This window comes from Gordionus sp. m RMFG-2023, chromosome 1, assembly GCF_954871325.1.
Source record: "Gordionus sp. m RMFG-2023 chromosome 1, tfGorSpeb1-WG-v2, whole genome shotgun sequence".
NCBI lineage: Eukaryota > Metazoa > Nematomorpha > Gordioida > Chordodea > Parachordodidae > Gordionus > Gordionus sp. m RMFG-2023.
Window position 1 is genome coordinate 15,162,901 of NC_088775.1, and position 27,991 is coordinate 15,190,891.

Below are 27,991 nucleotides of genomic sequence, written 5' to 3' on the forward strand. Positions count from 1 at the left end.
GGGAATCAAAAAAAATTTATATTAATTCATTCTACACATCTCTTAGCATCTATTAGATTTTGCCGAATGTAGAAAAAATTTTTAACATCATTATATTAAATCACCCGAAGAATTTGAATAAATTTTAACTTTCATTTTAGTTTCTCCTAGGGGAACAAAAATATAATAATTTGTGTTCTAGATATTAGTTTTGCTGTCAAAAACCATGTTAGGTCTCATCAGTGTAAAACTTAACTATTTTTGATATCATTGTATGCATACATTGATCTTTAATCCAAAAATAATTTTACCGGATCTAACAATAATCTATCGAAAAATCTTCTAACAAGATCAAAACCGGCCTATAGTTATGAATATCACGTGTATTCTTACAATTTTCTAATATTTTTATAAATTTTAATTAAAATAGTAATTTAAAATTATTATAAATTCACTTTAGTTAATAAAAAATTTCCGTATCCATTGGTTTACCAAGAAAAATAAATTAAAATAACATAAACACCATGTACAACATTTAAATCATTTATTTGGCACGTTGTTTAAATTTATATATACTAATTTTTCCTGAAATATATTTGCAACAGAATACCTATCTTATAAATTCCAGACATTCATAGATATTATGCTATTTGCTAAGGCAATTCGTGTATTGATGATTTTTGACTGTAAAATATTAATTAAAAAAGTGAAAGGAAAGCATTTATGAAAATTGAATTTGATTTATATTGTTGCTTTCAAAAATGGTAAAAAATCGTTAATTATAAATTTGAGATTTCCACAAGTCCACAATATAATTTACTGTTATGGCCATATATTATATTTACAAAAACTGAGTTTTAATTGAACTATATAATATTTTAACAATCATAATATAAGTATACCAGGCCAAGTATATTATATCATTTAAAAGATATTTATAAAAAAATTGTTCAGTGTTGGCATGATGGTAAAAAAAGTAAATATATATAATATCTAAAAATGTAATATAAATTTATTTTAAAGGATTATATTTTAAAAGAATAATTACATTTCTGTCTAATTCTCGAAAAATATTTTTTATTACTCTGATTGAATATTAATTAATGAATATTAAATTATATGCAATGGAGAGAACCATTGAAACGCACAAATATAATTGAAAAACATTTGAAGAAAATAAACTAATTATAATCGTTCACTTATGAAATTTAAATTAAAAATTTTCATCTTTTTTTTTATAGTCAAAGAGCATCATATAACAATTAGAATAAACGAAATTTTGTCAAAAAGGCCAGAGAAAAACTCATAATTTAAATGTGAGTTTTATAAAATAAGACATTTCCATTAATCTAAATGACTAAAATCAAGCTTAAATTTTATATTTTATTCTCATCTAGAGTTGTTAAAGGGCCCGATTTGGGACAATTTTAAAAAATGGCTCGATTAAGATAGCCAAAATAATATTATGTAAACATCGAGATTTGGAAAATTGAAGTTCAAACCTTTCTGCTATCTATGAGCAAAATCTACAAGCTTAAATAAAATTATTTTGGCAACAATCTTAATCAAGCCATTTTTTAAAAAATCGATTCAAATCGGACCCTTTAACAATACTATTTCCATCTAAAATATCTAATTTTATTCATTAATCTTTATAATATAAATCAATTAATACATCTAAGCTTTAATATTGTTCTCAAAAAGAATAACATTTATATTTTTGAGCGTTATTATTAATCTAAAAACACCTTATACAACGCCTTTTTCGTTCCGTCCATGTTTCATAAATATACCCAAAACTTTGTTCCTGATCACTATTTATTAGCCAAATTCCCGATTTGGATCTATCTTAAAAAACGACCCGATTAAGATTTTAGTTAAGCCTGGAGATTTTGCTCAAAAATGGCAGAAAGGTTAGGACCTCTATTTGCCACATCTCGAGGCTTAATTTTATTTTGGTTAAAATCTTAATCGAGCCGTTTTTAAGAATGGACCCGAATCGGGCAATACTACTGTTTATAACTATCTTCAATTTTGAATTTTCTAGACATAAATTTAATTATTTTATTTAAGAATAAAATAATTTGAGGATTTTATCTAAATTGGCCTGCTGCATTTATAATCTTATTTTAATTAAAAATATAGCCATTATTTTTATAATTTCCCATAATAAAGAATAAGAATGCACATGCACTTCTATTCCCATGGAGTCTAAAAAAATTAATCCTTTCCAAAAATGTTTATAATACCTAATTAAAGAAATAAAATATAGTTATTATTTTTTGGAATAATAATGAAATATTTAAAAATTATTATTCAAAAATAAAAAAATACAATTTGCATGTATTATAACAATATAACGAAAAAACTATTACGCGATATTTATTGATAATTAAGCCAAAAGATTAAATATCTATTATTTTTCATCCATGTTCCATCTTGGCTAAATATTGTCCTCTTCTTGTTTTTTAGAGATGTTTCCAGTATGGTATATATATCTTTATTTAACACATTTGATCTTATCGGAAAGTTTTTTTAAAACACATTTATTCATTTACTACTCGTTAGAGTTAGGCCAATGGCTAAAAAAATCAGCGAATTCGGTTTAATCTACAGGTGCATGCTGGAAGAAATCAGTTAAGCGTAAAGGCAAGAGTTATGCTGCGTTTATTGTAAACTGGTTATCTTAAAGAGTTGCGTTATTTAACGCTATTGAAATCACAGCTGATCCTTCATAACTTTAATAACAAAGACAAACTGGGCGTTAATATTTTTTGAAATAACGCAATCAGCTGTTCTAACATTGTATATTTCTCAATTCGCTATCATTTTTATAATCGAATATTTCAGCCCAATTTTATCATAGGGTTATCAGCATATCGTTCCTTAATTATACCTATTGGCTTGATTTTGTAATAACGCAACGCTTGAACATTTTAGTATAAATGCGGCCTTAGTTATTTCTGCATTATTCATAATTGATATTCGAATCGAATAACAAATAAATTGAATATTGAATTTAGCATACAACAATAAAAAAAGCTAAGTTTCAAATATTTCATTTAATTAATAAGAAAATAACTAATTTATAAAAAAAAACCATAGTTTCCTATTTAAACGATGGATTTATTAAATTTACGTATTATTTAAATTTATTATTCGTAATCATCGAATAATTTATTATTATTCTTATTCATCGAATAATTTAAATTTATTATTAGTAATCATCGAATAATTTACTATTTGTATACGCTCGTATATTAAAGAAACTTCTGAACACGGGAATAATGTCCCAATCCCAATAGAAGAAATACAAATTCGTATCATATCCAAAATAGACCTTTTGCAAGCCCAATTTTATTTAACAAACGATAAGTCTCCCTGCATACTCTTTTAATCTGTAATCGATCCTCAACAATATAGCACATTATCAATAATTATATTTTTTCTAACTAAATTAACAAGACAGTCAAACAAAAATCTATTTGTTAAAAATAAATAAGAAAATAAATTCAAGATGAAAAAGTTTATACCTGGCGAATGGGGCCAAAGGAGAACCCACAATCGTTGGGGGGGGGGCACTGTTAGGTAGGTTTTTTCTCCATAAATTTTATTGGGTCTTTAGGTCCACTTATTGTAAGTCTTTGGTTATATTAATCTTTTATAAAAATAATTTTGAGTTTTCACTTTTTTTATATAAACATGCTTTTTTTCTAAATATTTTTAATTATAGCCTTAATTTAAAAAGTTATTAACTTTTACTAATTTTTCATTCAAATTCTTCTTTATAGTAATATATTGTATAAATTTTTGGGAGGAGAGGGGTGGGGGTGAGTAGATGAGAATTATTTATTAGCTTAAGATGATATTTACAAAAACAGGCCAATTTGCGATGTTGGTTAGCCCCTGAATGGGTCTGAGTACCGTTCCAAAGAAAGCGTCTTGAACACGTACTCTCCATGTATGCCTTGGGAAGCATCCCGTCATGGAAAATATACGCGACGGGCGTTTAGCTTTCTCTATAATAATTTATATGTCAGTATGCGTATTCCATTGGTTAAACGTATATTTTCGATTTAAAAAAAAACTTAAACCCAAATTATTTATTAATCTTTTATAGGGAATATTAATAAAAACGACCATATAGTTAGTACTAGAGAGTATTTAATTTAGCTTATCACTTTATGGAAGGGGTCAAATTATAGATTGTTTTTTTTCCCTTAAACAAATAGTATCTCAAAGAACCAAAATGGTCAATATGAAGAGATATTTACATTTAAAGGTTTTTTCTACTGTAATATTACATCATAAGAATTAGGAGATCATAAAATTAACCCTGTAAATCAAAACAGAGCTGTTCTATTTTAGTTAGCAACAATTATTTATTTTTTTTTAAAAATGATTTAACATTTTTGGTAGATTAAATTTATAATCCATGGAATCTAAAACTACCATTTTTTAAAAAAATATATTGTAATAATTTAATTAAAATTTAATTAAAAAATAAGAATTATGAATTTAATTTCGTAATAATTTTACTCTAAATAAACTGTCGTCAGATATGTGGAACCAATATGCTTTAGAGTTAAAAAAAATGAACATATAAATCCTTTTATTTTGTAAAAATGTAAAAAACATTTAAATTTTAATTCGTTTTTTTTTAATAATTTGTTAAATAGTAATATAATAATAATAAAGAATTAAATTAAATTGAAATTAAATCCTTATTCCATAAAAATTTTATGAGAATCGCTTTTATTTAAAATAGGAAAAGCAAAATTTATTAAATACCATTATTACAGAATCGTAAATTATAAGAATTATATAATACTAGATTTGCGATTCATTTATTTAAATGCATTTAAAAGTGTCCACAAGTAGGATTCAGCTGTAGCTACAATTTTGTGGTTTACGCGTCTATTAAATACATTAATGTGAATTCATATAATAATAAATAAAGACAATTAGGTCGAAGCGGCGAACCGCTAAATGGAACTACAGCTGACTCCTATGTATGGACACTTTAACGAATGGCCAATCTAGTAGATATTAATATACCATTTGAGATATAGAGTTCATGGGGATTCAGAATCTGCTAATTTTGAATCTTTCCCCGAGGACGATTTTTAAAATTTAATAATATGAATTTCTATATTCATGTATTTCAGCATGCATAGGGTATACTTTTCGAGCAATTTTGCCAAAACTCTTTTGTGTATTTTTTAAAAAATTTATATGGAAAATGATTTGCAAAAAATAGTCTGTTGTTTTGAAAAGGATATTTAGTTTAATCTCATTCAACTCTTATTCGGGATTGATATTTCATCAACTTAAATTTGACTTTATTGAATTTATATGACATTTTATCACTTGTATAATTAGACACTAAATATCGCGTGTTAAAATGTCGTTTAAAATTTATAAAAATTAATAGAATTCCCAAAGCTTAAGGTAAAATTTACTAAGAATTTACAGTGTAGGTTAGCCCTCATGCTTGAAATTACATTATAGGTTAAATTCTTTCAAATTTATAAATCGGTCTCGGTAAGCGATTTAAAATTTAGAGATTTCAAATTCCCAGATTCTATATATACCAATACGGTTTAAGCATTAAAATTAATAATAATATGGATATTTTTTTAATAGCCTGGTTATATTCAGTCTTGGTGGTTAATTATTTTGTTACAAAATCTTGTTCACACTCAAATGCGGGTTTTTAGCTAGCCGGGATACGCCCGCCCAATTTCCAGGCGGGAATGAACATTTTAAGCATTGAGCAGGGAGTGGATTAAAAGATATTATTTTTTACAATGGGCTAAAATTTTAAATATTTTTCAGGTAGCAATGAGCAGAACCGACTTATTTTTATTAAATCATTTTTTATTTCATAATTATTGCATATTATATAAGTTTAATTAAAAATACATTTAAATAAATAAAAAGCCATCTTAGACATTAAAATATGTTGTAAACATTGAGCCGGAAACGGTTAAACACAATTTTTTTAGATATTGGAGGTTGAGTAAATTTTAAAAGACGGGCGGTTTAAATACAATGCTAGAGAATTTATTTAATAAAATTAATCTTAATATCTCCATCAAATGTTCTCATTTTAATTTGGAACATTCTCTCTTCTTTTCAACATCATCTATCTCTAAAATTTGTTTATTTTCTCATCTGTATTTCTAAACCTTTGTGAATACATTTCCTTGTTGGATGGTTGGGGGGGGGGGCGGTAATAGATAAAATCAAGGCTTATTTTTATTTTACAGCTATTCAAAGGCTCTTCAAAATAAAAAATATTTATAAATTTTTGATCTCTTAGGAAAATATTGAAATCCCATGATGATGGAGGTACTTTTTGAAATTTCTTTTCATTTTTATGTTTGATCAAATTTTACCAAAATGTTTATGATATACCCAAAATTTTTGACAAATTCAAATTTTTTTCAAACTTTGCTTTTTGTATTTTGATTATGAAAAAGGTTTTTAAGCCAAAGCTTTTATTTAAAAAATTTATTTATAATCTACTTGTCACAACGACAAGTTTGTCATTGTGCATCAAAACCTAAATATAAAAATAGAAAACAAATATATATATATATAAAAAGGAAATTAATAATAATTAGGAATCACGAAATCATAAAATCAACTTTAATTCTTTATTCAAAATTATAATAGTAAAAATCATAAAAAAATAAAATAAAATTAAATTAAATATAATTAAAAAAGTTAATAATTTAAAAAAACAAAGATTTTTTGTATCATAAAAATTTGCCTTTTTATACTCTTTTCAATCTTCTTATAACTAATCATATTCAAATATAATCTTTTTATCACGCGTTATAACAATAAATCCACAAAAATTCTTTATGCAAATTACATATAAAGTACAACAAAATCCAAAAGAAATCTTTATGCAAATTAATTCTACAACACCTCCCTACTTAAATTAGACCCAACATTCTGCGAATGATCAATCTTCTTTCGATCTCGACTTATTCTTCTTAATTTTTGCTGTCTTCTAAGTTCTAACGAAGGCTTTGTCGCTTGAAATTTTTGAATTCTATCTGTCGCTTGTCACCCTGAGAAATGATCAGCTTTTTATCTCTGTAGGCCACTGACGAACTTGATAAACGCTTGTTTTCCACGATCCACTCTTGATGAACGATTATCAATGCCATCCAGTTTCATCGTAGCTTGTTTTCTATCATTCTCTTGTCATCCACGATTAGCTTTTTATCTCGATAAACGATTGGTCTGCGATAAACGATGGTTTTCACGAATTCTTGTTCCTATGATTGTCGATTTCCGTATCTTAGACTCAAGTCTCGATAATAATTGGCTATTATTGATCCGCGATTAACGATTGTAGCATAACGTCTTGACCCTCTTTTCTATCAATTTGCTTGTTTTCCCCCTTTCTCTTGTAATTTATCTTTCAGACTTTCGGGTCTTCTCGACAGTTTGCCCTTGCTGAGATATCGGGTAATCACATCTAATCTACTTCTACCTAAAATAATCTATTTACATATCTACATTTATCTCCTCTAAACTAATTCTGCCTTTAATAAATGGCGTAAATTATACTAAATCTTAAATTTATAATACGTAGCAAAATATAATAAATTATATAAATATATCAAATTCTATCACCCCTCTCCCCTTAATGAAGCCTAGACCCATATTTTCATTGAAAAATTTACTTGTACTCATCCTTTAGCTATTGATCCCATCTTCTTTTCAGCCATGTCTATACTAAATTTATATCTAAAAATCCTATTCTAAAATATATATCAAAACCTATCTCTTTAAAAAAATTATCATTGTGTATTTATTTCCTCATGTACTCTTTGACACTAAGTCTTTAAAAAAAACAGCTGAAATATATAAATCTCTTTTCATACATACGTTGTTGAGAAATCAATGACCTAATCATAAAAGTTTTCATACTTACGTTTATGAACAACCTCTTAATTCTAATCACTATGGCTTTCACCCCACGTCTTTGAATAACTTATGAACTCTAATCATTATAATTTTTCGCACAACTGTTGTTGAAAACTGATATGTATATTTCTAACGCATGTTTTTCTTTCTGTTATTATTAGAATAATGTTGCATAATTGATCTCAAATCTTATTTATGATTCAAAAAAAATAAATATCCGATCTCAAATTGAGCTCGATTGCGGCATAAATTTTCTAATGACGATAAGCCGATTCTCTCTATGAAGATTTTTTGGTTAATCTACAACCTAATATACTAATTCACATTAATCCTTGAGGCTGTTTTATCTCTCGCAGCCCTAAAATAAAAGTTAAACGTAAATCTTCAATAAGAATTTAATCAACTATTTCCTAACAATAAAGTTATATTCTAATCTTATTCACCGAATTTTTTAATTATTATATCTCAGCAACCTATTAGTTAAATATTAACTTTCGCAATTTATGTTTCTATTTCTTTGTCAAAGTTATTTCTAGTGATCACTTGATAATAATTCTAAAATCTAAAATATCATAGTCTTTGTTAGTTTCAAAACCTTTGTCTTTAATTTTAGATTTTATATTCCTACATAAACATAATCTTAACCACATAATTTTTCCCTTTCATCTTTATTTACATATTTTTCTTACGTTCTTCTGGAATTTTTTTTTTTTTGTATTAGAATACAGTTTGACACATCTCCTTGTTGCCGGTCACAGACTGAAGGTTATTAAGGGCCGGTCTCCTCCCGGGTTTCGGCACCACTGTCACAACGACAAGATTGTCATTGTGCATCAAAACCTAAATATAAAAATAGAAAACAAATATATATATATAAAAAGGAAATTAATAATAATTAGGAATCACGAAATCATAAAATCAACTTTAATTCTTTATTCAAAATTATAATAGTAAACATCATAAAAAAAATAAAATAAAATAAAATTAAAAAATTAAAAGTAAATTTTAGTTAAAATAATAATTTAAAAAAACAAAGATTTTTTGTATCATAAAAATTTGCCTTTTTATACTCTTTTCAATCTTCTTATAACTAATCATATTCAAATATAATCTTTTTATCACGCGTTATAACAATAAATCCACAAAAATTCTTTATGCAAATTACATATAAAGTACAACAAAATCCAAAAGAAATCTTTATGCAAATTAATTCTACAACACTACTATTCTAAATTTTGCCCATTAAGAATGAAAGTCATAGCAATTAGAAGAGGTCAGTTTTACTCTGACCTTCTATAGAGGCATATCTTAAGCCAAGGTTTCTCACGCAAAGGAGGTGAAGACCCCAGCCAAAAGTGTTAAGAATAAATTGACACTACACAGGTCAGAGAAGAGGATCATTTACAACCCTCATTTGGTTAAAAAATCATCATAGATTTTATTAATATCAGAATTAAAATATTTATGGATTTATTTTTTTTGCATAAACAAATCTTTGTGGAAAGGGTATTTTAAAACACAGGCATCGAGCACATAATATTTTGGTATATCCAGATAGGAGGATGCTTCTGGGTGATCTTTTGAACATATTTTGTAGTTTTGCAAGTTTTTGATCGCGTTATATAAAATTCAATTAACTTGTTATTTCAAAAAAAAATTGTTTCATTTATTTATTTGGGGTATTTTTTTTCATGAGTAATATCAATAAACATTATAAAATTTCGCAGTTAACCTAATAAAATTTAATCCTAAAAATGCCATAAAATAAATATACTAATAATGTATTTTACAGTTTTATGTCATTTTCGGTTTTTGCAAAAAAAAGACAATCAAAATTTATGTACTTACAGAAATGTATTTAAAAAAAACATTTTGCAAAAATCAGATTGTCAAATATATATGTTTTTTTAAAAGCTTTTTTCTCTTTAATTTTTATTTTCTAAATAAAAAAAAAAAAATTTTGGTTGATAAAATATTTCAAACACAAAATCAAAATTTCTGTATACCTACCACTTATTCAAAAAAAAATATTGAATCCCTATTTTGAATTTTGACAATTTTTATGTAATTTTATTCTTTTGAACGGTTGGTCCCTTTGAATTCAATAACAATTAACCATTCATATTATTATCATTTTAATCTGTTACTTTATAAAATTATAAAATAGCATAAGTTATATTTGTTGGGTTTTCACAATCTAGTAGGAAAAAAACTAAAAATAAAATGTATATAACAATTATTATAAATGAAAGTATAGTAATTTTATATGTAAAAAAATTTTTTTAAAAATCTTTTAATTCAATACTGTAAAGTAACGACTAGTTTTGAGCCGATTTTTAAAAACGGCTAACTCAATATTTTAGCAAGAATAACATTGCCTAAGCCATGAGATTTCGCCAATAGATGTCCTAACATTCCTTCTACAAGCAAAATCTTCAGGTGTTCATATATTCTGGATGAAATATTGAGTGAGCCGTTTTTAAAATCGGCTCAAAACAAGCCGTTTATCACACTAACTGTAGGGATTGGCTTGGGTTCGATTAGACCAGAATTAAATGTTTGGTAGGTAATTGAACACAGGTATAGATATTATGGCCGATAAAATTCCAATTTTAAAGTAAAATAGAACTTTATATATTAGAATCAAAATTTAAATATGATCAATATTATTGATCTTTTATATAAGTAATTTTGTTTTTCATGTTAATATGAAAGTAAATTGTATGTTTTTTTTATATATAACAAAATATCGCCTCAGAACAGAAAAATATAAACATTTAAATATAAATTTAACATATTATAATAAGAAAATATCGCATCAGAACATTAAAAATATAAACATTTTAAATATAAATTTAACACATTATATCACAACAAATACAAATGTAAAATTTTTATTGAATTGAAAGAATCTAAAAATAAATTTTATAATTTATATTACTTGGATTGTATGTTTTGTGTACAATATCTTTTTATGATTTTGTAATATATTTTTTGGGCAAGATGATGGTTTGTGAACCTTAATTACAATTGGTCATTTTTGTTTATTTTCTGTCATATAATTGGTTGAATTTTATTTATTTTATTTTTTTGTTGAATGATATATTTATTATCGAAAGTCATTGGTTGTTAATTTTTATATATTTCTTTTTTTGTTAAATCATATTTTTATTATAGAAAATTATTTAGCCACTTTTTGTAAAAAGATAAATAAAAATGAGATAAACAGGATCAAATTTAAATAGGGAAGGAGGGTAAATGTAAAAAGTCCTTATGGATTATAAAGATGCCTTGCAGATTTGTAATTTAGATACTTTTTCCAATTGTTTTTCTTAGTTAGATTAATTTTTATAACAGATCCCTCTTTCTCTCATTACTTATAAGCTTTATTTCTAATTACATATTATATGAGCACACAATTAAATACTTGATTCTTTATTTAAAATATTTATTTTTCAAATTTAAAATATAAAAATGTATAGCAATATATATTCTATATATTTATTATAGGAAATTCTTGAATAATATGTTCTAAAACATTTTATTCAATAGATTTATATTTATTCTCTTTAAATAGATATATGTTTCTATGTAATCTTCCATAAACTGGGACCTCCCAGATTTAATATATTTTGAATTGAGGCCACTCCAAAGAGGCTCTATGGACTGGGTATTAATGCTTCTTTTAACCGGGTCCACAAAAAAATATTATTTTCAAATAAAAATTTTAAACATTTATTTTCACTATTACAAAAAATTGATAAAGCGATAGTTTAATAGGTTTTCCCCCCATGCGAGTAGATTAAGTTTTAAAAATTTTATTGGACAATTTTTACCCTCTTCAATATAGAAATTTTATTTATAAATCAATGGATTTAATTATGAATATGATATGAATAGACTTTATAACGAATTACATGTCACTTCTTTTTAAAATATTATTCATTACAGTGAATGAGTATCATTATTAAACATACAATAAAAGGGGGTAAAATATTGAAATTAAATATGGACAAGCAATTAATTAAGATTAAACTTAATGTTTAAGTAATAAAAAGAAATTTTGTTGTAAATAAATAATTTGTGAAGAAAAAGAAATTTTTTTTTTGATCTTCTATGAGAATCAAGTAAGATTTTTGATTAAATTTTATTAATAAATATTTATAAAATTAAAATAATTCTATCCAATTATCACTACCATGATTTGGAGAGAGAAAAAAAATAAAAGGAGGGGCTGGTATCTTTTAATGTAGAATAATTATGCAAATTGGTTCCACCCCATTAAAACCACCTTCAAGTTTGTCACCATCTTTAATTTCAATAATGAAATTTGTTGTTTCCAACACTTGCTACCACTATCAGTTCCATTTTAGAAAAAATTTGCTCTACTCCTCTTCTTCAACGCCTGTGTTAGGCCAGAATGCGGGCAATATAAGTTTCTAAACAAAATAAAAAATTTTTGTACAACCATGCCGAACTCATATCACCTAAAGCTAAATCTTAAAGATTATTATTTAGTAAGTGGGAATAATGTCCGGTCACCCCAGTCTTTGATCAATAGATTTGTTCTGCTCTAACCGCAAAAGTAGTATATTTTTGATCAATATAATTTCCTTCCCTTCTGACTCTTGATTTTATTTACTCTATATCAATTTCTTGCTTCATATCTCCTTTTAAGCTTATGTTTCATTTATCTTTAATTCATTCGAATATGGAGATTTTTATAAATTATTTTGATAATCCTTTATAGCCATTTATTTTCATAAATTTTTTTAAACATGATTTAGCTTGCTTATTTATATGATAATCATTTTATACATTAGAATAATTAGTTGGCAATGATATCCCATCTGCACAAATTGTTTTTTTGACTTCATGCAGTAAGAAAACCATATTTGGATAGAGGATACTAAAAATAATTCATTGCAACTAATTCTTATTATTTTTTCCGAGTTACCATTGTAATCTTATAGTATAAATTAATAATAACTCATAATATGTTGTTGTTATAAATACAAAATTAATAACATATATTAAAAATTATAATTGTTTTTTATTCCCCATCATTACAAATTAATTTCTTTTTTGTTTGCTTAAAATATTATTAGTCAAACAGGCTTACTAAAAAAATGAAGAATTTATTTTAAATAGTATAAAGAAATGGTTAAATCTTTTAAAATAAGTTGCGAGGACAATTTTAATGCTTCGTAACAATGTTAAAAATTTTTCTTAATTAATTGAAAAATACTATATTTTAGATTTACGATGAATTTATCATAAAGATCGAATAAATATAACACTTTTAATCAGTATGTGTTCTTTTAAAAAAATTAAATTTTAAGCATGAATTGAATTAAATGATTTCATGCGTTCGCATAATACAGTTTAAATATTAAAAATAAAATTTTATTAATATATCAGAAAAAAAAATTAAGATATTTTTTTAAATGAAAGTGAATGTTTCGCGATTTGTAAGTAGTTCCTCTTGACTGAATATCAGTTTCCATAGTAAGTCATGCGATATTGTATAAAATAGCAGAGTAACCAGTATGGGTGGGTTTGTTCGACCTTCAGTCAGGTTCCTCCTATAAAAAATTATTCTATATTATTGTTGATGCCTGAACCCATTCTAAAATATGTCAATGTTTTGTGCTTTATTAGTGTCTGACTTTAATCAGCATAGTAACCAGTATAAAGGAATAAAATTTTTAGTAACAAAATTCTCACCAACCATATGATTAAAAAACGATTGATAGCATTATTCTGAATATTTTATCAATATTTAGTGTTTAATTGTAAATTAATTTAATCCGAAAACGACATGATGTTAGAATGGATTAAAAATATTGTATATCTGGCGTGCGCTCCTTAATCAAATATGAGGGAAACTGGGTTTAAACAAAATGAAAACTATGATGTCATGCTTGTGGGGTGGGCCATATTGGAAAATTCTGGAACCAAAAGTAGAGCTTTATTGAAACATTTTATTGTTTAATTCTGTTTGGTATATGTTTTATAGGGCAAAGAATTATTGGCAAAAACTGGCATCATGCTGGAACCGAGAATACAGAAGTTTAAACTCTGGTTTGCATTAATATTTAGTGCCTTATTAATTCTTTAATCAAATTCGCCAGCGGTAAATAAGTAAACAAATTACGAACCAATTACAATGTGATATCACGCTTTGCCTCTCATTCATACATTTGCAGCGAATTATACAAAATATGATGTATTTTTATATATTTTATACGCCTAGCCGCGAATTCGCTCCAACCATGAATGCAGAGTTAAGTGTAAAATCAGTCAAAAATCTAGAAGCTTCATCTTTAATAATTATGTTGATAAATAGTTAGTATTTTACACTTTTTTAGTATTTCAACCCGATTATTAGATAGTTTAAAGAAAAACATTAGCATCAAAATATATAAAATAAATTCAAAGATTGACATCATGCTAGAAGGAAAATTATAGAAGCAATTAACAATATGTAATATATAATTGTTACTAACTAATTCATCGATCAATTTTTCCAGAGAATAAATAAAAACCAGTTATAAGCGAAACACTAATTAGGGCAAGCCTTAAGCTGAGTCAAATATCGAATTTTAAATTACGATTCTAAAATCAATTACGTCTAATACATAACGGTTTCTTTTTTCACGGTCCCATATATTTTAGAATCTTATAATTGTTTGTTTTCAGTTTATTTAATAATTCTAGAAGTAAAATAGTTTAAATCTCATTAAATTTAAATCGTATTTTCAAAATTTTGATATTTTCTTTAAAACACTATCCTAACAATAAAATATGTCAAAATTGAGTTTTTAAAAAATCGCAATAAATGGAGGAAATATCATCATTGTTCCCAGAATTAGGAACATTTGGGAATATTGATGATATTTCGCATATTCTTAGCAATTTTTCAAATAAACTCAATATAAATACAAGTGTTTACTTTCCTATCATCAATTAATATTAATTTCAAATTTTACTTCAAAAATTTTCTATGAAATATAAACAAATTCCCATTTTTTTTTGTTTTCTAGCGATTTAGAACATGAACCTTCTAAATAGGTCAATGTGAAATGCTTAAAGATATATACATGTTAGTTTAATCTTCAATCCGCTTGGTAAATTGTATAAATTATAAAGTTATTAGCAAAATACGAAAATTACTAAAATTAATACCAAGATTCAATAGAACGAAGAATCCAGACGCACCAAAGTAAAAATATCAAATAAATGAAATATCTAAAATAAAATAAATTACTTAATTATTTTAAAAAAATTTTTTATCGTCTTTCAAAATATGAGACTCAATGTGCTTTGATACTTTTATATTTAATAGTGTTACATAAAAAAAATTCGTCAAATAGACTTGTGGCATCTTTGGAAAATGTGATACCAAAATTAAATGGGTAAAACTGAATACGGTTATAAAGGTTTATTATTTACCCTCAAATGCTTAAGTTAAACGATTACTTAGTAAATATTAATACTATGTGTTTACAATTGAAAATAGAAAAGATCAAACGTCCATCCTATACAAATTATGGCGTCTTTGGGAAACATCCAGTTTTTAAATTTTTTTTGTGTCTTGAATATTTTTAATTTCTAAATTTTTATGATTTTTTCTCGCACTTAGGAAAAATTTCCTTAGATGATTTTATAGAATCATATGGAGGGGGTTTTATGAATTTAAAAGAAATGAAAGCAATTTTTCGTTAGAAAACAACATTTTTACCTAATCATATTTTTCAGGTCCCCTTGCCTACACCATTCTTGTCAGCCAAAGAAATAAAAGAAATTTTAAAAAGCCTATCTTTTTAAAGATTATAAATTATATTTAAAAAATTACATATTAAAAATAATCACTATTATAATATTTTTTATAAAATGAAATATTTTGAGATGCTCTTTTGATTATGCTATATTTTTCTTTAAAAAAAACTACTTAATAAATTCGATAACTTAAACGGTTGTGATAAGTATTAAATTCCATATGTCAATTAGCAAAAATGACTTTCACGAAAAGGGACAATTTTGTCAAAATTTAAAATATGGATATTAATTTCAATGTTAACCTACTTTCAAGCCCTCCCCCGTTTCCATACTTTTATTAACTAACCTGATCTAGTAATTTTGCTTTCCTATCCTTATTTCATTTTCCTTCTTTGGAAATTGGAATGTATTAAAACTTTTCATCAACCTGCTCTTTTTTCAAAAATAGTGTTGTTATTTTAAAAAACAACACCTTATTAAGATTTCAGCCAAAAATACAAGCCTTGAGAGTTAGCAAATAGAGGTCCAAATCTTTCTGCCATCTATGAATTTTGGCTATAATCTTAATAATCAATGAATTCAGCTTTTATCTTGTGCTTTTTACAATATCTCAAATAGGTTAATATTTAAAAAATCAAAAATATTAAAACCAGGCCACGCATATAAAATGTATAATATATAATTAATAATTTATATTAAACTTTAAAACGTTTATTTTAATATTCTGAAATCTTGTACAAAATAAATCTATTTCCTTATCTTTACTATAAATAATTTATCAATATATCTTAGTTATAAAATTTTTCTTTAACAATATTAAAATAAGGATTTAAATTAAAAAAAACCTATCTTACCAACAAAATTAGGTTATAAATCAAAACATGACAATGAGGATGGTGACTAGATAAAAAATAATAATTTAATATCTTACTTTTACTCAAATTCTTAAATAAATTCATGATTAGAGTTGTATAAACATTGGATAAATGATATATGAGAGCATATATGTCATAGGAGTTTAGTAAATTCAGGGTTATGCTTCATCGGTCCGTGGAACAAATTTTAAAGGATTAAATTATTTGTAGAGCGATTTTCCTTTTTAGAAAAATCTGATTTTTGGCAGAATCACATTCCAGCCTTATTTGAATAGGGTTACTATATGTATAAAAAATAACTTTTTATAAATGTTCTATGATTTTACCCTCCTGAGTTACTTCCTGAATTCCCTAAGTTTGGGGGTCATGCCCTTTTTTGGATATTTGTAACTCCATGGGGAGTTCGGAATCTCTCCATTTTAAATCTTTTGCTGGGATTTCTTTTTAAAAATTTGAAAAATCTGATTTGACCGGAAATGTATTACGCGCGCAGATTTTTAAAATTTAAAAATAGACCCCCAGTAAATGAAATTTGAATGATTCTTAATAACTCAATATGACATTACATACCTTAAAAATGAGGTTAAAATTAACATATTATATCATTTAAATTAAAATGGTTTTTAAAAAATAAACAATTTTAAAATGACTCGAGAAACAGATAAATTTATAATTTTATTTAAATAATACATTTTTAAAATTGACTTAAAATTCTAATTAAGCTTGCAAATTGACAAGGGAATGAACATTTTAATTTAATTTAATTTCTTTGATTAATTATTTATTTGGTTTCTAATAACCCCCCCCCCCCCCAATAAACCGTCTAATTAAATTATTTTAGCAATAATATTTAATTAACATATTGAATTATAATTAAAATCATTATAAACAATTCATAATGTCATACGGGATTGATTGCAAAATATACACAAATTCGATTATTATTTGAGAAACCCACGTCAAAATAATAGAAATGTAACATCATGTTTTATATTTGTGTTGAACAGGTGGAATCAGGTTCATTTCTCTTAGTTTGAGACAGGCCTAGTGTTGGCCATTAAAGTTAAAACCATAAGGGTTTCAATATATTTTTGGTTTTATAGAATAAAATTGATATATGCTAATTTGAAAGTTTTTTTGCTTAAGGCAAGCAGGAATTTCATAGTGTACTGATATTAAAGGAGCGATAGTAAAATGTAGAATGGTATGAGTTTGAGTACATAAATTATCTAGGCCCATGTGAGCCTTGGGGGGTTTCTTCTAGAGTAGTCAACTCCAATGTTTAATTTTTTTTAACCAAATATGTATAACTACATTATGCATATGCGGTTATAAATTTTTTTAATATTAGATCACATATAAAATTTTTATAATATAAATATGATTTATATCTTCAAAGTTAACTTTTTAAATGCTGCAATTTATAAAATAATAAAGGTTATAATATCCAATAACTGACTTATACAAAAAATTAAACCCTATTCTATATAAAATTAATAAAATTATTATTTATTAGGACAGAAAATATTTAAGCTACCATAAAATCAAATAAGATATTGAGGGTCTGGGCCTACTTTTCAGAGATTCATTTTTGAGCGTTATTTTTAAAATTTATTTTTGCTTAATGAATTTAAGTATGGTAATAAATAGAAAAAAGGAACACTAACAAATGATAAAATATTAATATATTTAATGAAAATCCATCCTTGCTAGCCGTTATGGAGAAAAAACTTAGGTTATGCCACAGTAAATAGATATAAATCAAGATTAATGAAACAAGATTTTAAATTGTCTACATCAAGACATTTATTCATGGAAACTATATTATATCTAATACTAAAATGTTTATGAGTCTTTGTCCTACATAAATGCTCTTTTTGGGCATATGGATCCTGTTGCATTTTTAATCCATCTTATATTTGTTTATTTTAATTATTTTTCACTATGGCTCATTTTTATCAAAAAGTATTTGCCATAATATATATCATTTTTATATCTAAAAATAATTAATATTTTGGAGCTCAAATTCCGGGTGTAGCTCATCCTTTCCCAAATTTTTTGTTTGTAAAATTAATACTGTTATTTTTTAAAAAAATTTTTTTATCTATAAGCGTAAAAAATATGTGAATTCAATATAATCAAATAGTTAACTTTATTGACGTTTACCTTTTAAGTCTCGCATGCTCCCTGGTTCCTCTTATTAATATCAGAGATCTACAAAGATAACTAGAAAACTGGTTTGGAGCGGTACAGGCTGATGTTATTTTATTAGATTATAATATCAATTAATCAGTGGGTAGAGCATATAATCGTTTGCTCTGCATTCATTTTTCTTTTCACATTTTTAATTTCGATTTGAATAATTTAAAAAAATACATCCAAAATAATTTAAAATAACAAAATTTTTAAAATTATCAGTAAATTTTAATTTGGACTAGGCCAAAAATATTTTTTAAAAGAAAATCTCGATCTCTGTAATAAGTTCAAAATTCATTTATCATTAAAATAATTTTTTTAAATTTAGGAATTTTTTAAAATTATTTTGATGATTAATTCAATTATACTTCAAAAAAAATAAAAAATAAATATGGTATATTATATAGTATATAAATTTGCTTCTTCCAAAATGCTACGAGATAATATAAGGGAATAATAAATTAAAAAGATGGGATCTGATATATAGTGAATGAAGAGAATGGTATCCTATTGGGATAGCAGAAAAATGTATTAAATTATACAAGAGAAGATTAAGTAAACGTATTGTGATTGTGAATGAATAATTCCCTATTTCTGCAGATAAAGAGCTGAGCCTAATTGATTGTGGAATGATCTTTCTAAATCATTGGAATACGAAAAAGGCCTATAGTTGTTTTATGATTCTATAATAGTTTTAAAAATTATGATTAGAGGAAGCTAATGTAGGGTGAGGTGAAAATTAGGAGAAAAATATAATTGGATTAGTGGTTATTTTTCATTGGAAATGTCCTAACATGAAGTTAAAAATTAATAGTATATTCTGATTAGAATTTTATCAAAATACATTATTCTACTAATGACTTCAAAAGCCACTTTGTTACTCTCACACCTCCATAAAAAGAAACTAGATAACCGCTAAAAGCATATCAAAACAAAACTCCTGATTTATAATGTTAAATTCATAAGAATAAGACATTAAGATCAATAAACGATTGATCAAGTATATACTACCTATTTAATTAATAATTAAAAACACTAATCCACAAATATGGTAATATAATTTTTTTTTGAAATATATAAATCGATTTTACCATTATTTCAAAATATACAATCTTTCAAAAATGACTAGAATGCAAATATTTTAAAGATTTTAAAAAAATATAATCTTTCAAAAATGATTAGAATGCAAATATTTTAAAGATTTAAAAAAAATTTATTAGGTATACTAAACAATAATGTGCTCAGACCTCTATCCCCTAAAATCATCTTACTCTCTTACCACATTAGCCAATTTGGGAGTTTATTTGAATTAGAGATATATACTTATTCCAAACTTAAAATGAGTTTGAAAGTGATCAATTTCCCAAGAGAACTGGATAATCTAAAAATAGAGGTAGGAATTTAAAAACAAATAATTATATATATCGTAGCCTGAGAATTAGATAATTCCATCTCCGCTTTTTGTAATTTTACAGGAGAGCAATTTTAAAAATTAAGTTTATATTGTTTTCAATAGGATGGTTAACCTAATATTGGCTATAATTTAACTTATTTTATAAATATTTCGGATTAAATTTATGTAATTAGAAAGTGTAATTACAAAAAGTTGATTGTAAAAAAGTCATTTTTGACAAAAAGTGGATATGGAATAACCCAATTCTCTGGCGACGATATGTGGATTTAAATTTTCTTCAACATTTTTGGATAACACTACTATTTTATTTATAATTTCTAAAAAAAAGGAACAATTGTTAAGTTGAACTTGGAGGAATAAATAATTTAACTTTTACAGAATAATTAAATGCAGTTATATATGCTTATAAATACGAGTAATTAGTAGTGTTAAACGGCTCGATTTGAGCCGATTTATTAAAACGGCTAAATCGACATTTTAAGTAGAAAAAAAATACGCAAGCCTGAAGATTTTGCTCATAGATGGCACAAAATTTGGACATCTATTAGCAAAATCTCGAGGCTTAGACAATATTTTTCTGCTTAAATAGTGAGGTAGTCGTTTTACTCAAATTGAGCCGTTTAACAACGCCATGTGTATTGTTGAAGTTTTAGTTTAAACAAATTATATTTCCTATTTCTTATTGTAGGAACTTAACTAACCCCTCTCCCCTCCTCCTCTTTCTTTGATCTTTTTAATTCTGTATTATAATATCAGAGTTTGAAAAAAAATCTTCAAAAATATATGAAAATTACAATAAATTTACTTATAAAAATTTTTTAAAGGTATTTTTTATAACTCCGATTTTGATCTTTCCCAAAACACCTAGCTTGGTTTTGTGGGTTCTGTTATGGCCTTATTTAACAAACTGAGGTAATATTTGTTTGGCTTAAATTTTGATTTTGTCTTTTTATTAGCACTGCCAAGTATTAAGCGTCTTCTTATTTTACCGAAATTATGTATGATCAAATGTCTGATGTGGGTTAGGGGGTAGCCTAACATGCTATGGTTAGATTTCATAAATATTATGTAGTTTGGCTACATGAGATTGTTAAGATTTAACTAATGATAAATATAATATAAATTACACATATATATTATTGAGGTATGTAAATTATTTATAAGATGACACTCCATAAACGAAATACAATTTCAAAAAAAAAAATTCGCTTAGTGATATTTATAGGTGATCTAAGTTTTAAATTTATTTTTTAAACTTTCATATTGAATTAATTATATTGAAACTCATAAAAATATCTCATTTCAAAGTATATGAAATTTATTTTTTTAAGCATCTAAGCTGTCTGCTTTTCTCCACCACTTTGTTAAATAAAATTAAACTCTATTTTACAGCATACTCGGATTTCAAGTTTAATAATTATATTGAACTTTTATTGTATTATATATGAAACATATTTATTTTAAAAATATTATGTTATATCTATAATATCGTCTCTAGAAGCGATTAATATTAATGAGACAATTAAAATTTATATGCCAAAGCGAATTGTTGATTTTTTAAAAATAGATAATTTTTCTCTCGTGATTTTATTAATGTGTAAGCTGACTATAATAGTTCAACTCGAGGAATGTTTAACTTAAAAGATTTGATATAATTGGATAAATTATTTAAAATTAAACAAGGTGGAGAGATATGAGTTAGGATTTAAGATATATTAAAAATGGTTTTTAATAAAATTTAATCATAATAAATCATATGAATATTAACTATTAAATTTTGACTATGGTCTACCTGAATAATATTTATATGATTTATTATTATCTATAAAATATAATATACCTTAATTGTTCTTATTGCAATTGCTATGCTTTAGTTGGTTAATAATAACGTATCCATTGCTAAAATAATCTAGCAAAGGTTTTCTAGCAAATAATATCCTTAAAAAGTAATTAACTATATAATTTTTTTCCAGTAGAAACTATATAGATTCTACCTATATTTTTTTTTCAAAAAACCGGTTATATTGCAAGATACTTCAAAAACAATTTATATAACTCATCATTTTCGATAATATGCGATCTATAAATTTTATTCAAAGGAATTTTAGTGAAAATACAATTTTAAAAATGAATAAAAATTTTAAAATTGTTATCTGCATATTTTTCTATAGAAACGAACATTCTATAGAAAAACCTGAACGTGTGTGGAATCATAATAAACGGTAATTTTATTCGATCTTTTAAGTTTTGGTTAATAATATATAACGTCTATCAACATATAGTAATTTAATAAACAACCTCCAAATTTTTTATAAAAATGCAATCTAACTAGTATCTATCTATCCTTTATTACTACAGCCACGCCCCTATCCACTCGAGGGGGTTAGTTTTCAGGAGAAGAAAAACTATCACGAACTGGGATCAAACCAGCGTCGTGTTGGGCCTCGGATCAGTCAAGATATTTTCAACCTCAATAACTGCTCTCTTAAATTAATTTATTTTATTATAAGAGTAATCTATCTATTATCAAATATTTTATAAAAAAGCAAATTTAAAAAAAGGAGATAGATCGTTGACGGCGGTTGTTGGCGGTTAATGAATACATTCACGACAATCTTTTTGCGATAATATATTTGCGATAATATATTTGCGATTTCGCGATATTTTTATTCACATAAATGCAATTGCCAAGAAAATTTTGTGGAAATAGGTTTCTTGAAAAATATACATTGGATGGACATGTTACACTTAAAAAATAGTTAAGGTATCAATAAAATATATAAAATAAATGATCTTATCTTCTAAAAAAACTATATCTAAATAAATCGTAAGAAGTGGGGGGGGGGGGGTGATCCCCCAATTACGCGCCTAAGAATTTAATGATGGTATTGCTAGCCACCTACCTATTTTTTAAATTCTTATTAATAAATATTTGACAATTTTATTTTTTAAAAAAAATACAAGTAATTGATCGAACTAAAGCTTAGTTAATTGCTCTATTTTTTTCTAGTCAATTATCAGCCGGTTTAAAAAAGGATTAAACTGAGGGGTTTTTTATTGTTGAAAATATAGATAATAACGCAAAAATAAATTAACTCCCGCCACAACGCTTAGAAAATTTTCTTCAGGAACGTGCCTGTAAATTGAGCAAAATTAGTCGATTTTTAGCGATGAGCTAACTTTTTTCAATTGTATTTCTGTTTTGAAAACCCTAGGCTCTGTTGTCTTAACAAAGTGAAGAGTTGAACCAAACATCTTATGAATTATAACCCTAAGTAGTGACTAATAATTTAATTTAGAATTTTTTTGGTTAAATAAGTTTATTATATATATAATAAAAATATGAAATTATTTATTTAGGCATCATATTATAGTTCTACGTCAGGTCAATAATCATCAATTCTTAATTCTATTAAATTTTGTGATATTCCTGGATAAGATATTTTACTTCTCAAAACCTATTTTAAACAAAAAATTAATTAATTATGACACATTTCTATTTTATTTATTTATTTATTTTCATAAAATTAATATGAATTTAACGAACCAAATAATGAATTTTTAATTGAATATAAACAAAAATATTTAAATATTTATTCGCTTAATTTAAAATATATTTTTTTAAAATATTTATATAAATGAAATTTCGTCGGTTTATTTTAATTAGCACGAATTTACAAATTATTCTTGATAATGACATGTAATAAACTTTAAAAAAATGATAATATAGAAGGAAAATACAATTTATAAATAAATTCCTTTATTCTTGGTATTTTGTAATGGAAGCTTCTGATTATTTGATAAAATTATCGCAACAATTCTTTTTCTTCACCTATACAAAACTTTTACCTTTTATAGTCATAATTGGGATAATCGGAAATTGTTTAATTCTTGTAACAAGCCATTACAACCCCACAAAATCAACTGGTTTCAAGTAAATGTTTATAATATATATGATAAATATACTATATTATATACTTTTTATTAAATAATTTAGAATCCTATTTCAGTAAAATCTAGGCATCAGAACGCGAGTTAAAATGATTTGATATTCGAGTAGGTAAGGAGAAATAAACTTATTTCTCTGAGTTTGATGTAAAATCTTCAGAAAAGTTTCGTATGTGTGTCCTCCACATCCATAAAAAAAACTATCTATTTATTGAAATCATCATATTTAATTCCGGCCTTTTGTCGATAAAATTTTATTCTCACTTTAAATATAGGTTTTTTTTTGAATTCTTAAATTGAAACCTTAAATAATAAAAAAAAATTTTTTAAAAAGACATTAGACAATTTTTATTATGTGTAGGTAATATGTATAATATAAATATATTAGTCCATGTAGTATTTTTTTTAGTACAAATATATTATTTGTTGGTAGCAGCATTTTTTTTACAATTTTTATTGAACGTAATGGAATTAATTAGCGTATACATCTATTGTTAATATATGAAAGATCTTGAATTTCGTTTTTTTAAATATTAATTTGACCCTAAATTTTTTTTTATAAAAACATGTAAACAGATGTAGTTAAAATGGTGGGCGTAATTGTAGCAAAATTTAATCGAAAACTGAAACGAATTATTTAATATTTGACATGGTACCCTCTCCCTCTCAAGGAGAAATAAAATATACTTTTAAGGCCACTTCGTGTAGTAAATGTTTATTTTTTTTAGTTGATTTACTTACCCAACTATCTGTTCAATCTAAACAAAATATAGGTTAGGGTTAAATATATTTTTTTTAAAAAATAGATAAAAATGAGTTATAGCTAATTTGTTCATCTTAGCTGTTGTATGACGTTTTACTACCTCATCGAAGAGTATAAAGTAAGAAAGGCTTGGATATTGAGAACAAAAATAAATATAAATATATGGGTACAATACAGGGAAATAATGTATTATACCTCAAAAATAATTAATAGATCCAGAAGTCTAGTTATAAATAAAAGATTCAACAATTTTTAAAATTTATTTAAGTGTTTTTTAAACTTTAAATTGCAAAAAAAGATTTAAATAGTTGAGCAATTCCTCTTACCTTACTTTAGGCCTCATTCATAGTAACTACGAAGTTAATGCGACATCGCATCACGCTCCTTAAATTACGAAATAAATAATGTTAAATAATAAAGATATCTATCGTTTAGTTATAAATATCTATTGACCATTATCTCTATTACTTTTGAGGCCCTAGTCTGTAGGGTCAGAGGTTTTAGCTGCAACCTTGAAAAGGAGAGAAATCTACAAATGCAAATGTTATTTAAGACAGGGGCATAGAAGAGCCTAGGAGCCGCTAAATCTGATTTATATTATATTAAAATATTTGTAAGGCAAAGCAATAATACTCTTTTTTCTTTAACATATGTAATTTTTTTCCTGTAAATATAAATAATTTGTCTAGACCAATCTGGCTTGAAATATTAAATATATTAACATTTAGTATTTTTTCGTTTTAAAAGAGAGGCATAATATATTTTTCTAACTATTGAAATCAATGGATCAATTAAGCCCTTGAATATAAACTGATAAGATTTAAATTGAAATTGTAGATTTATTTTAGTCCTTTTCTTATTCAATAATGCAGAATAATTTAAAATTTCTATTCCTGAATCATGTAATTTTCAATTTGGTTAATAAAGAATAGATGATATTAAAATATTTTATTTCATTTTTTTAAATCTAGATATATATGGTTTTTAGCGCTATCCGATCTTGGAGCCTGTATCTCGGTTATATTTTGGCCTTGTTTACATACACTAGCCAACATGTCCTTTTGGTTATTTGCTACTACATATGCCTGGAACGCATTTCTCATATATATAGTAAACGTATTGACAAATGTTTTTATGAAAGCCAGCACACTTTTAACTTGTGCGCTCACAATGGATAGATATGTAGCACTTCACAAACCTTTACAGTACCGGAAAATAAGCGTTCCCAGAATGGTTAATTTCGCAGTATACATTTCCTTTTTGATTCCTCTATTATTTATGTGTCCACGAGTGTTACAGTACAAAATAGAAATAAATGGAAAAATTTTACCTGCTCTAATCGAGAGGCCGAAAACAACTGAGAATAGCTTTAACTTTTCTTCCTTCATCCTCAATTCTCGTAAAAGATCCAGTTATAATAATTTTTCATTTTCCTTATTTAGCAGGAGAAAAAATGTTTTATTAAAAACTCCTGCAAAGATTACACCTCATCGTTATATACAAGCAAAGAATTATAATGGTTTAAGAAAATATATAAGAGAAACAAACGAGGAAGAAGAAAGTTTGATGGTTTATAAAAAATTTAGCCCAAAAAACAAATCCTTAGTATTTAGTGCCACACCATACGCCTTTAATTATTCATCTCATGACAAAGAGTGGATCCACAAACCTTTCTATCATTTTGTTAACAACCAAAATTTTACTAGCCTTCAATCTTACACAACTTATCAATGGTTAAGAGAAATTTCGTTGACATTTGCTCCTCTGGTAATATTAACTATTTTAAATTTGTCTATTATACGCAGGTATAAGTTAAATATGCAAAAGAGAGCTTCTATGATTAATATAAAAGGGCCATTAACGACTGAATTATCCGTTACACAAAGGCCTAAAGATTCGCTGAAAAAATCTATTGTAAATATTTTTCCGTTAATTAAAGATAAAATTAATGCGATGAAAGAAAATGATATCTCGATAGTCAATAAAAGCGAATTTGATAATAAATCAGCATCAATCGAAAACCCATTAACTAATATAGAATATCAGGAAAATAAAAGTAGCATAAAAAGATTCAATTCTCCCGTTAGTTGTATAGGGAAAGTTAAAGGTAAAAATGGTATAAGAAGTAAACAAATTTTAATAACCATAAATTCCGAGCCATCGATCAACGATGATTTTAATAAAAAATTATCAGATCCCAATTATACAAAACTTACGAAAAATGTTGAATTAAACAATCATGGTTCGCGATGCAATGGCCTTGCGAAAAAGTTAGGCGATACTATTGACGATGATGAAATTAGTCTACAACAATTAAACGAAATTCCAAAAATTGGAAGCTTAAATTCTCAGCGCGCTTATTTAATTGATCCCGCAAATAAATATCTCAAAGATAATTACAATAATGATCATATTCCCGAAGACCGTAACTTAAAAACCATGGTATCTGCTAAATTTTCCGACAGTAAAATCATGACTACATTAAATGACTCCCGAAACGAAAGAGCTAGAAAGCACTTGAAAGACGAAAAAAGGTTAACGATCATGTTATTAACTATAGTTAGTTTGCACTTCATCTGCAACATACCACAAGCGATTGTAACTATAATAGATACCAAATACCACGCGGCAAATATCAATAACGATTATGATAATAAAACCCAAAATTCCAAAAATGATCGTGGTCAAACACTTCTGAATATAGCTCTTATGTCTACTAATGTTTTGGAAGCCCTCAATTTCGCACTCAATTTTTATCTTTATTGCATTTTTATAAAGGATTTTCGCGCGCAAGTCAAAAATTTATTCTGTAAAATGACCAGCGGTAGATTTTGTAAGAAATATTTTCAGAACACACCAACTACGACCATAGAAACATCCCTCAAGAGCTATAATCAAGAATTGAGCACTTACAATAAATTGGATAAATTCTCAATTAACTGAATGAATTGTGTCTAAATAAATCATTATTATTAATCGGTTTAATCTTATAATTGAGATTTTTTTCTAATTATAAAAAACTATATAAATATTATATACCTTCTAATGTCAAAATTTCTAATATATTATTTATAAAATTTTATA

The 27,991-nt window shown here is 25.5% G+C and overlaps 1 protein-coding gene across 2 annotated transcripts; it reads left to right on the forward strand.

Annotated features, from left to right (window-relative positions):
* The first annotated feature begins 23,934 nt into the window (after positions 1-23,934).
* LOC135931771 (uncharacterized) lies at positions 23,935-27,991 on the forward strand. Of its 2 annotated transcripts, none has more exons than XM_065469067.1 (2): positions 23,935-24,130; positions 25,879-27,991. In XM_065469067.1, the coding sequence occupies exons 1-2, from the start codon at positions 23,976-23,978 to the stop codon at positions 27,848-27,850; spliced, it is 2,127 nt and encodes a 708-aa protein (XP_065325139.1). In that variant the 5' UTR covers positions 23,935-23,975; the 3' UTR covers positions 27,851-27,991. The 2 variants fall into 2 exon arrangements, with proteins under 2 accessions (XP_065325139.1, XP_065325140.1); XM_065469068.1 differs by having other exon boundaries at positions 24,043-24,130; positions 25,896-27,991.